This window comes from Nilaparvata lugens, chromosome 3 (assembly GCF_014356525.2).
Source record: "Nilaparvata lugens isolate BPH chromosome 3, ASM1435652v1, whole genome shotgun sequence".
Classification (NCBI taxonomy): domain Eukaryota; kingdom Metazoa; phylum Arthropoda; class Insecta; order Hemiptera; family Delphacidae; genus Nilaparvata; species Nilaparvata lugens.
Window position 1 is genome coordinate 35,467,478 of NC_052506.1, and position 12,759 is coordinate 35,480,236.

Consider the following 12,759-nt stretch of genomic DNA (forward strand, 5'->3'; position numbering starts at 1 on the left):
ATCAGCAATAGATGAAAACCTTTTCCCAACATACATACTTTCATTAATAATTTCTGCATGCTATTATCAAAATTTGATTCATCTCCGCTTTCCTCCTCTTCTTCTTCAATATCTTCCTCCCCCTCCTCCACCACATCTTGTTCATCAATTGTTTCATCCTTCAGTTGTTCTCCACCATCATCAGGCTTATTTTCTTCCGAAATACTATCAGAATCATCAGATGAGAGTTTTATAATATCTGCATCATCATAATAATCTCTATGTCTTTCATCTTGTATTTGATTTTGTATTTGTAAGTTTGACTGTTTGATATCTTCAAGTGGTGAAATAATTGGTGCATATTGACTTTTTAAAGTCTTAGCCTTTTCTGACTGTAAACCTTTTAAATTATTATATTTTTGAATTACCATATTGAACTTCTTAGTTCTTGAATTTTATTTTCTAAAATATCTGTACTTACCCTTTTTCCAGATGCTTTTCTCTTCTTCTTGCTAATTTGTCTTCTCCTCTTTCTTAAACCTGAAATTCTCGTTTCCCTAGCTATTTTTAAACCTGCCAACTGCTTTCTAGCATTCATCGTATCACCCTTATGAAGGTTCGGCATAAACTAAACTATTATTCTAAAGAAATTAATAAAACTATATATCTGTTATAAATTTATCGAGATTTTCTCGGTATTTTCCCTCATTTTTCTTACTATCTGTAAATATTGATACAAAGTTATGCTCGTTTTTACTCCAAATGTTTTTGCACATATATCTGAACTTGTCATATGACATGTCAATTTCAACAAAATCACAATGTATAAGCCTTAAATTTAATGGATCCATTTTGAAAATTATTAGTACATTTGCATTATCACGTAGCAATTGTTTTGGTGTGGCAGAATAACTTTGAATAAATACATACATCTTACTCCAATTGGTCTTCCCATTGAAAAGTATGCTTTTATTATTGTTGGACTTGAGGTTTGCAAATCATCGAAAATCACCAGACTATCTCTTGGAATAGTTGATGGATGTGGAATTTTATTTGCATCAGATGATTTGAAAAACTTGACATGTTTCAAATTGGAAAATACTTTATCCATAAACTTATATTTATCCTGATTTAAACTTTTGCTAAATAAATATAGATTTGAAAAGGCAATTCCCTGACCTCCAAAAACAAGATTCATTACAATGTTTGTTTTTCCACAGCCTGATTTTCCTGCAATCACGCATCATACATTTTCTGGGAATAAAATACCATGTTTACTTATAACCTTTTTTTGTTCAGGCATTGATTTTATTATCAGCTCATTAAAGTCGATAATTGGAAGAGTAGCTTTTATGTCTCTTCTTTTCATTATTATAGATGCTTTTTCTTTCATTTCCAAGAACTAACTAACTAGATGTATAGGTAACACAATGAAGTAAGACAATAAGCACAACTAACACTCTGCACCTTTTATTTGTACTAAATGTGTAAATAAAGTATTCAAAATATAGTCAATGTCCATTAAATAAGGTCTTCTAGATTCAAACAATTGTACGCAATCAACTCTATTTCTAGTAGATATTGATAAGATTTTTTCATTTTAATCTCGTTAATTAATAATTTACATGGAAGACATTTGTTACATATGCTAGTACAATTATTCTTATTAAAACTTAATAATAATTCTAATCGTTCTCTAATTAGTTTGTCCATTTTAAAACTTATATAAATTCGCCTGCAAGGCGCACATTCTCAAAGTTTCATACAAAAATGAATCTTTATCAATATCTGACCTAGCTCTATCATCTACAAAATTTTTTAATTGAATATGCAAGTAAGCTATGGCGTTACAATAGCAACGCTCAGGAACTTCATTTAACAGAGCTCTAGTATGACGTTCTTTAATATTTTCTGTTAAAATATAGCATACACTCAGATGTATAGGATTATAAGTAAATGATCTTCCAGCATCTAAAAAAAACAAAAATTCGCTTTGTGTCAGACCTTCTTGTCCGTATCTATTTAATGTGCTAACAATATATTCAATTAGATCATAAAAACAACAACGATACTTCTCATTAATTCTACTAAAGAAATAATCCTTATCAACTAAACAATTAGTATCCATATTTGATCTGAAAAATTGAAAAATTGTTTTATTAATCTATGTATATGCAAAGTATAAAATATTTTCTATTCCTGTTCTAAACCGGATTCATCGCCACAATCTGACAATAAATCCCAACATATGTTGGAATATTCATCATCTGTTAGACAAGGATTACTCTTCTTAACAGCTTCTTTGATTGCACGTATCGATTTTGTAAGTTTTGCACAATTACAAGACCAAGAATCGGGATATCATAATGTTTGCCTTTTTTATCTTTTTTGCCATGTCTTTTGCTAACTTACGTCCGGAACATCTTGATAGATGTTTATAATCTTTACTATACCAAGCTCCTAATTTTTCATAGTCTCTTACAAATGTTATATACTCTAAGTAGTTAATTCCAAATGTGATAAATCATTTAAAAGTTTCATATGCGACTCTAAAAGTTCTGTGAGTTCACATTTATAGCTTGCTACTGGCGCCATTCCATCAACAAGGACAGACCTATTTGAATATTTTCTTAAATGAGTCCAATGTCTATCAATAATATTATCAAATATTATTTTCGTTAAAAAATATGGTTAACTTTGTGAATTTGCCTTCATCTCCTGTAGTCATATCTGAAAATATGAGATTTATCTTAAAGATTTGCTTTCTCACCACATGATATTAATAAAGTTATAATAATTTGATTAGTCATGTAACTTGGAAGACGAACATCAACTTCCCTAACACAACTATCAATATAATTCAATTTTTCGGTCAGATGTTCGCAGTAACAAGTTTCATAATCATTTTCAAAGTTTTTAAAGCATATTGACAAATGTCTATAAGTTTTATTGTAAATTGCTATTCTATTTTTATAATCACAGATAAAATAAACATATTCTGCAAATGATAAATTAGCGTAATAGCGTAATAATTCCTGTATAGCTGTTTTCATTACTAATTTGTATTCATAAAGCTTTTTCTTATTGTCTGAGAATATAAATCTAATTTTTATCTTTTGCATATGCATATCTAACTAATACTATTTTTAGTCGGTCAATAAATCTTTCTTATTTATCCAGGAAGGAGCACTAAATCCTAGCCATTTAACTAAAAGATTATTACCGCTTTCCTTCAAAATTTTCTCAACAAGATATACTTCTCTTTCATTTTTGTTTAGACAAGTCTTTTTCAATTCATACTCATAAAATCTTCCTAAAATTAATTTACTATTCAAATCTTCCAGTTGATAAGTGATAGGTATTGTAGGAAATACAGAAATAATCCTTAAAAGTTCTGGAGTCCAATTGAAATTATATGATTTGTCAAAAATGTTCTTATATTTGCTTATATGTACAATATCGTCTATTTTAAATTTCGGTTTAATTTTTCTAGTCTTTATATTGCGCAATTTCTTTCTATTTAACTCGGCAAGAATTTGTTTTTTATGTTTCTTTTTTACTTCAGCTGGTTTCATTTTAATTGTTGTATGATAAGTGTTATTATATTGACGAACAATACTATCTATACAATCTATCCAACGATTACTTGATGTAGCAGTAAAATGTTTGAAAAGTCTCGATTTTAGAGTACGATTAAAACGTTCGACTATACTTGCCTTGAGTTCTGAATATACAAAATAATGTTTTATATTATATTTTTCTAATAGGCTACTCACTTTATTATTAAAAAATTCACTACCCTGATCTGTCTGAAATAGTTTTATTTTCAGATTCTTATTTAATATAAGTTTTAATGCATTCGCTACCTCGCTCGCTGTTTTCGTCTTTAATTTTATTGCATAGGCATATTTGGTGAAACAGTTTATTGCTGTCAGTAAATATTTATAACCGCTGTTAAATTTAGATAATGATTGTAGATCAACAAGATCGGCTTGAATTAAATCGTTTATACCCTTTAGTGTGTATGACCACCTTTTAAATTTTTGTCTTGCTAAACTGTGTAATTCATCTGCTAATTTTTCACGTACCGTGGAGGTCATTTTAAAAACTATACACATCTGTCTAAACACAGCTGTATACTGACTGATTAACTCTCATATTTGCGAATGCAAGTTGACAGTAAATCACTACATTGTAAGCTATACGTTTAAAGGTCGACAACACTTGAAATTGATTGCTACTAAAAAAGAAATCAGGTACCGCTGGCATACAGCTCATTCCCTATTTCAACAATTTCTTCAATAAATTTTTCAATTATCGGTTCACCTACATAGCTTGCTCTGCACAATACAGGGCCTAGATGAATTTCTCCTTCTTGATTCAATACTATATAACTATAGCTGCAAGCAGTATGTTTGCTGGTTTTATGTGTGTAAGACCTATTCTCTAAATCATCACAGTCATCATCATCATCGCTCTCAGTATGTTCAGCATTATTAACAGGGACAATAAAACTTTCGAAATCAGCATTTATAACATATTTAAATTTTAATGTAGCTGTATAATTTGTAAACTTAATAATCGAGTCTGGGCTGTTCTTTTCCGGTAAACTAGTCTGCTGTTCACCGAATTTTGAGCAAATTCTAATATGTATCTCTAAATTTTTTTTCCATTAGGTCTCTTAGTGAATCGGTGAAAACAAAATGGACATACAAGATGTGCATGTTCGGATTTATCCAGTGAGGCCAACAATCGTGATAAACCGTTTTTTCCTTTAGTTGTATTAATTAAACAGTAATGTGCCTGTTTTACATTTTCCTTATTTATTAGCAAGAGTAAGCTAATTTGATGCTCACGTTCTCTGTATATTGAAATTCTATAGGGGAAAAATTGTTTAGTCTTAATACAATATGCTATAACACTGACTGAAATGTTTTGGTTTAATGCTTCAAACTTTTTTATATAGCGAAATTCGACTGGAAATTTAATTCCACGAGTATTTAAATTATTCTCATAATTTTTAAGATATTCAACTTGCATTCTACATTTTCCATAATTAAAATATGCTAAAATACTCCATAAAAAACATTTACCATCATTAGGATTTTTAATATTAATAACTGCTCTTTTATTTATTATCTCTTTTGGGGTTTTTATATAGCTAGAATTTGAGCCGTATAACGGTTGAAATCGTAAAAAATTAATATCAAGTGATTTAATTCTTGAAACTACCCAACCTGAACCGTGAGATACGTATTTATCTAGTGAATTATGAATTTTATCACATGCACGTATAAATTGCGACTCTAAATCTTCGTCATTAGCATGGATGTTAACAATATTTTGAGATGTGCTATGAAATACAGCATCTGTTTTTAGTTGTTGATCATTATCTTCGTTATTTACTATAAGTTTTATTAATTCTACTTTTAGAGCGAGAAACCAACGAATATTACCGAAAAACCTTACTGAACCTAGTTTTAATATTTTAAAAATTGTATTCTTTAAATGATTCAACAAAAAGGTAGTATCTACATACCTATCATTAAAATTAAGCTTATTACATATAACCTGCGAATTTAAAGCACTAGTTTTTTCCAATGAATAATTGATACTGGTCATGATGACTCACCAAAATAGCTAGCTAAAAATAAGATTGAACGTTGTCTAGACGATTGTCGCACGCGCACAGGTTGCCGACTTCGTCTGTTGAAATGCAGCTTCTCTCTGGTCGGTAGACTGCTGAAATTTTTGCACGTGTGGCAGCTTGATGTAATGCAGCTTCTCTCTCACTGGACAGCAGACTATCGGTTTTCTGTGCAGCGCCGCTACTCGTGATGTCTGCTTTCTTCTCTCTATAATGCAGCTTCTGCAAGGATGACTGTTGATAATACGTCTTTCGACCTCTTCAATAATAAATTCAAAAAATTCTACTGATGGTGTTATTGCTGTTTTCGCCTCGGCTATCTGGAAAGGAATGAACTGCAGAGTGAATTTTCAGCTTGAACACAGTTCAATTTCCACCACCATCAGCCAGATTTAACGAGATTGAAACGAAAGCTGTACTCTCAGACCTCTCTCAAAACAAGGATAATGCCATATCTATTTTATTCTGTCTGACGTATAGGCAAGACTCTTGTAATACTTTGGGATAGCAGGATAGGAGCCAAATACGGTTTGGTACTGGCCTTGATTTTTTCTGTGGGAACATGACCTTTTTGAAGGTTGAAAGTTTTGAAAGTTGAATCCCACCACAGCTAAGTCTGTGTGGAGGTGAGGAAAAATACTGTAATTTTTCAGTATATAAGCTGTGAAAAATTCAAACAGAATCATCCAGTCTGATCAATCAGCTAACAACACTTCCGAATCAACTCATCTATAAGAAGAAGAAGATGTCGTCCTTTGTCAACGCTCCCGCCGCCGACTTAACTACAGCTCAAGCTACATCATCAAGACCAACAACAGCTCAAGCTGTAGGCATCAGCACTCAAGCTGTAAGTTCTATTATTTTTCAAATTCAAATTTATTCCACAAAAACGTATACAATACAAAATCGAAATACAAGTTCTCTAAATTTATTTACACTAAATATAGTAGAAGATAAAACCAGTTCACTCTTGTACAGTCACTTATTAAATGTTTAATTTTCAACTTGAATCAAATGTTATGTAAATTGTTGTTCACACTATATTTTTCTTGCAGAGAACATATGCTGCCGTCTGTGGAGGGGGGCTTACAGCACCGACATACAGCCAGCCAGCCGTGATGGCAGCAGCTAGCTGGAACCCGTACTCTATGTGGGGGCCACCCCCACCGTGGTACACTACTGCCTACCCTGGGCTTGGACAGCAGCAGCAGCAGGCTCCAATGCAAGCTCCCCCGCCTCCATCAGCAGAGCTGTTGGCAGCGTTAGCAGCTACCACCCCCATAGGCGCCGCCGAAGCTGCTACCACCCCCGCTGAAGCTGCTACCACCCCCATAGGCGCCGCCGAAGCTGCTACCACCCCCATAGGCGCCGCCGAAGCTGCTACCACCCCCATAGGCGCCGCCGAAGCTGCTACCACCCCCGCCGAAGCTGCTACCACCCCCATAGGCGCCGCCGAAGCTGGCCCCTCGCAAGCTTCATCTGACGATGTGAAGATCATAGAGGAGAGCGATGAAACCAATTTCATCGAAGCTACTCCTCCGACTCGTGAGTTGGTCAAACGATCACCTTCGTGCAAATGGACGAAAGTGGAGAAAAAGAAGAAGAAGATGTCTGTAAAGCTGTTCTCTTCTTCTGAGTCAGAGGGCGACTCCTCGGCAGTACCGCTGCTAGCTGCTACATCATCAAGACCAACAACAGCTCAAGCTACATCATCAAGACCAACAACAGCTCAAGGCAGCAGGACAACACAAGGCAGAGGATCGGCAAGCATGACGGCACCGTCTAACTCATGCGCGCCCCCACCAACAAGCTCCTCAAAATTGTTTAATATTAACCGTTTTAACTTTGTGAATGAAACTACACGAGTGTCGGAGCTATTAGACAATTTTGAGTATCGTGTGGTGAGGGCGCGCATCGATTCTACACAAGAATCGTGCGGGGACAAGAAGTACAAGCCTGCTCGACAACCATGAAATTACGTCAGATAGAGCGATGATGTAATTTCAGTCTGCATATTGTTTAGGTAAGAAGAAGTTAATGATCTTCTTACCGTTCTCCAAGTTTTAATAAATAATTATTTTGTTCAAATAATAAATGAATAAAATGTTATTGAATATAGAAAATTTGTCATTCTACTCACCTTGTTCTACAAATGTTGAAAATGAGGATGATGACTGTGATGATAATTCTTGCTAAAACACTTTCTGCTCTTCTTCAGCAAACTGAGTGCTATTCTAGCTTACACTCGTATTTATACTTACTGCAGTCAATAAAAAAGGAAAAAACTTATAGCTATCTGTGACGTAACTGTTTTATGGTTAGACTAGTACATGTTTGAACATGTTTAAGTCAGGTTGTTGAACTTTTCACAAGTCAGTGTGAGATGAGCAATTGTAGAGTGAGCAGGATGTTACTCAACAAAGAAGAAGCTGATGAAAATGAAAAAAACTTTGACAGATTAGATGATTCGAAAATTAGTTGTATAAACTCAATTAATTTATTGAAATCATTTTGTATTATCACTGTTATGCTATATTGGATTGCAATTTTACTGCTTTTATATGCAAATTATACTAAAAGTTGCAGATGCAATTCAACTAATTTAACGAATATTCATCAGTTCAATATAACTTTACAATCGAATAATTCAAATGATATAATTGACAGAGATAATATTGAGTCAGATTTGTTTTCAAAATACTTGAGCGATTTAGAACGAACAAGAAACAGTACATTGTTCTATTTAAAATCATGCATTATAGATGCAATAGGTATTAATAAAATACCTAAATTATTTGTGTATCAGCTTGAAAATTGGTATGCAACTCTGCTAGACCCATATAAGGATGTCTGCACTTTTTACAAAAATTATAATGTAATAAATAATTGTATAAGCCCTCAGTTTGATATTATTGGTAATAACATTTTACTTCTTATTAATAAAACAATACAGTTATGTCCCTCTATCTAGCCTTATAGGTGAATGCAAATGCTGTATTCAATTAGTATACTGCAAACTGTGCTGGCGTTAAGATGGTTAAAGTTTTACATAGTAGAAAAAATACTAGTTTAAATACTAAAACACAATCAAAGTTGAAAAAGTCGAAAAAATTTGATTTAAGAGGTATTGTTGGAAGTGGACTTTTTTCAAAACTTAAAGACATTGCTTCTACTATAATTAATAAGTCGATTGGAGCTCTTCCTCTGGAGCTACACCTCCCGGCAGGTATTAGCCGAACTGGGCAATTAAAATTTTACAATTACTGTGGCCCAGGAACCGACCTTGAAAAAAGGTTAAAAAATAAGGTTGAGCCTATAAATCAGCTTGACTTAGCGTGCCAAGGGCACGACGTGACCTATAGTAGAACAAACGATAACAAAGAAATAGGAAAAGCAGATCGTCTTCTAGCTGATAAAGCTTGGAAAATATTTAAAGATCCTAAGACACCTCTTGGTGAGAAAGCTCTTAGTTATTTAGTTAATCTTGCAATGAAAACTAAAGCTGCAATTAGTGGGTCGGGGCATAGAGGGAGGAGCAGTATAAGGAGCAGAAAGACAAGGAGAACCAAAGCTAGGAATCATACTGTTAGTAGCAATGCTAAATCAATAAGTGATTTAATTCGTCATAATGCTATTAGAGAATTGAAGAATCATGTTAAGGGGAGAGGATATTATTTGAGACCATACCCAAGATATGCGGGTAGTGGGAGGAATTTGAATAAAGCAATATCACATATACCGCCAGGTGCATTTGGACTAGTAAGTAAGTCTATGAGAAAAACATCTCTACCATTGACAAGAAAAAAGAGGAAAAAAGGGAGGAAGAAAACTACGAAATCAAATAAAAAATGAATAATATAAATTTGGATAGACCATTGACTAATTTCGATCTGAAGAAATTGTCGAAAATTATGAAAATATCATTGCGCGGTATTTATATGCTGGATAATCTTCCTAGCAAAAACTTACCCAGTGAAATGGCTATTGTAAATTTAGACAAAACTAGCGGTAGCGGGACGCATTGGGTTGCATATCATAAGATAGATAAAAATGTATTCTATTTCGATCCTATTGGTAATCTTCAACCACCAAGAAAACTGGTAAGCTATTGGAACAAGGAAAGACATATAAATATTTATTATAACATTGATCAGGTACAACCACATAATTCGATTATTTGCGGACATCTATGTTTACTGTTTTTGTGTAATCAGTTATAAACGTTAAGTGCTAGGAGTAAGATCGAAATGGTGGTAATAACACTTTCCTCAAATACAAGTGAATTGCATGAGACGTTATCGGAAATATTAGAACTTCCTGGTGATAGAGCATATGAGATTGGACTGATAAACTTATGGACATTTAATTCAATTCCAAACATAATTAAAGGAGAAAATTCAAGCTTTAAGTATGATGATAATCTAATAAAACTTGATACAGGATCATATGAAATTGATAACATTATAGAAGCAATAAAACGAAAATTAAATATATCAGAACAGTCAGAAGAATTACAAATTAAAGGTAATAATAATACATTACAAACAGAAATTTATGCAAACAAGCCGATTGATTTAACACAAGTCGATTCTATTGCTCCTATTTTAGGATTTAATAAGTCAATTTTAAAACCATATGTGTGGCATTATTCCACAAACCCTGTTTCTATTTCAAATGTAACCTCAATTATTGTTAGCTGTAACTTAGCATCTAATACATATGCTAATGGAAAAGAAACTCATACTATATATGAATTTCTTCCAAAGGTACCGCCAGGATACTTAATAAATGAAACCCCAAATCCGATAATATATGTAAGCTTAAACACAAATAAGTTTCAAACCATTATTGTCAAGGTGACAGACCAGAAAGGTAGTTTATTAGACTTTAGAGGAGATCGAATAACAGTAAGAATACATATACGAGAAAAAAAGTAAAAATGGGCTATATAATTTTCAACTCAAGATCAATAGTTTCTTCACACAGTAATAGCAATGATGGTTTTCATAAAAGCGGTTTGAGAAAAAAACCGCAACAACATAAATTGAAAAAAACTAGTAACAAATGGAAGCATAGAAACAAATCAAATAGATTGAGCAACAGTATGAAAACAATCAGTAAGAGTTCACACTCTGAGCCGTTAACATCAAAGAACGCGAAAATTCTGGAAAAATTAGGATTTCGAGTCAACTATAATTATGTCGGCGGCAGTAAGCGAAATATTAGATATAGAACGTGAAATACGTTATTACAATGATATTACAAATTTTGAATATCATTCACATGGGCCTTATGCAAACCAAAAGTTGGAACATAGTGATGAGATAAGAATACCGATAAATTCCCAAGACGTTTATTCACTTCCATGTCGATCATTTATAATTATTGAAGGAGAAGTTGTGTGTAAAAAGTCGGTGACAAATGACAAAGGAGAGACTAGCATACAAAATGCTACCTACACGTTAATAAGTAATGCGATCGGTTATTTATTTGATGAAATTAGATATGAATTAGCTGGAATACCAGTGGCAAAATCTCGATTAGTAGGAATTACTTCAACTATAAAATCATTGTTATTGAAAAATTTATTTGAGAAAAACATGTACCATCTGGCCGGATTCGATAGAACTGGCTATACATTAGCTAATAATAAATTCTCATTCTGTATACCTCTAAAATTACTACTTCCATTTTTTGAAGATTTTAAACATGTAATATTAAACGTGAAGCAAGAACTTGTACTTTTAAGATCATCTTCAGATTTAAATTCTATTCAATCAGCAGATGCAGGATCTGTAAATATAACATTGAATAAGTTGATATGGAAAATTCCCTATATTCAGTTAGAAACTCATGTAAGACTTAAATTTTTAAGAATATTAGATACAGACAGACCCCTAAAGATTGCGTTTCGTAAGTGGGAAACACATGAGTATCCACTTTTACCAAGAACAAAGGTACATAGTTGGACAATAAAAACCGCGGCACATTCAGACATTCCAAAATATGTTATTTTAGCGTTTCAAACAAATAGAAAGTTATTAGCTTCAGCTGATATGTCTAAATTTGATTTTTGTGATTTTCATAATTTACGTGTTTTCATTAATAATCATTATTACCCATATGATTCTTTACAAGGGAGGAGAGAGTTAATGTATAAATTTTTCATAGACTTTGCAGGGAGCTATCATAACTTACCACTAAATTTAGAAAATGGGAATGAAATCAGTTATGACACTTACAAGAAGGATACTCCCATAATAGTTATAGACTGTTCACACCAGTCAGAACATTTAAAATTATCAGCAGATATTAGATTAGAAATTGAGTTTGATAAAGAAGTACCGGATTCTACTTCAGCATTCTGCATTCTTGTAAGCGATAATTTAGTCGAGTACAAACCGCTAACGTCAATTGTACGAGAGATTCAATAGTTCGTCGATAGAGTGCGCACATACGTAGAATTTCAATATAAATAGTAGGGTTAGCTTTTGTCTGCTTCAGTTGACTGTAAGCTGTTGTCATGTGTGCTTCAATGTTGAGTTCAACAAAGATGTGCAACTCTTTAAACAAGACTTCTAGAAAGCTGTTCAAATTGGAAGAAGATGAAGACGAGGAAAACAACTATAACTATACCAATCAAGGTTTTGAGGAAGATATCTACGATAAACTTTCGTCTCACTACAATACTTCGGATGGAATAATTGATCATGGAACATGTCATTCAAAATCGCCTCCAAAATTTCATTCTCGTGGAGTGCAGTGTAATTTAGATAGGGAAGAAGAAGAATTAGCAAGTGCACAAGTGAAAAGAGAAAACGGTGAAAATCTGGAAGATAACATCGAAGTGTTGAAATCTACTAAAACAGGATTTGATATGAAGAACGGTGAAAACATAGGTGAGTCAGACAGTACTTCATCTTGGTGTGTAGTTGAATTTCATGGCTATAAATCTTATTCTGATTCTAAGTTTTATATCAAAGAATTTGCTCTTGTAGATGCACGTCAAACTTATGTGCTATATCATTTTAAACCACCGTTTCCTAAATCTGATTTACCTTGGAAAAGTTATCGTGATGTGTGTTGGCTAGAATTTTATCATCATAAGATAAAATGGGAAATGGGAGATACAA

General features: G+C 33.0%; 2 protein-coding genes across 2 annotated transcripts in view; one reads left to right on the forward strand and one right to left on the reverse strand.

Annotated features, from left to right (window-relative positions):
* Positions 1-4,257: 4,257 nt before the first annotated feature.
* The window catches only part of LOC120350411, a 33,570-nt gene continuing 25,068 nt past the window's right edge, over positions 4,258-12,759 (reverse strand). The window contains exon 2 of the mRNA XM_039423634.1: positions 4,258-5,848. Within this exon, the coding sequence (XP_039279568.1) occupies positions 4,636-5,601 (966 nt within the window). The 5' untranslated portion in view covers positions 5,602-5,848 and the 3' untranslated portion in view covers positions 4,258-4,635. The remainder of the gene's footprint in view (positions 5,849-12,759) is intronic.
* On the forward strand, positions 6,287-7,599 carry LOC120350216 (P-selectin glycoprotein ligand 1-like). Its single transcript, XM_039422777.1, has 3 exons — positions 6,287-6,473; positions 6,682-6,910; positions 6,962-7,599. Exons 1-3 carry the CDS (start codon positions 6,372-6,374, stop codon positions 7,597-7,599), a joined length of 969 nt encoding a protein of 322 aa, XP_039278711.1. The 5' UTR covers positions 6,287-6,371.

Excerpts from the sequence above, each read along its gene's own strand:
- LOC120350216 (XM_039422777.1), top strand. The coding sequence starts at position 6,372 with ATGTCGTCCTTTGTCAACGCTCCCGCCGCCGACTTAACTACAGCTCAA. Across the intron at positions 6,474-6,681 it reads TAGGCATCAGCACTCAAGCT|AGAACATATGCTGCCGTCTG; the intron begins GTAAGTTCTATT and ends TTTTTCTTGCAG. Across the intron at positions 6,911-6,961 it reads AGCAGCTACCACCCCCATAG|GCGCCGCCGAAGCTGCTACC; the intron begins GCGCCGCCGAAG and ends CCACCCCCATAG.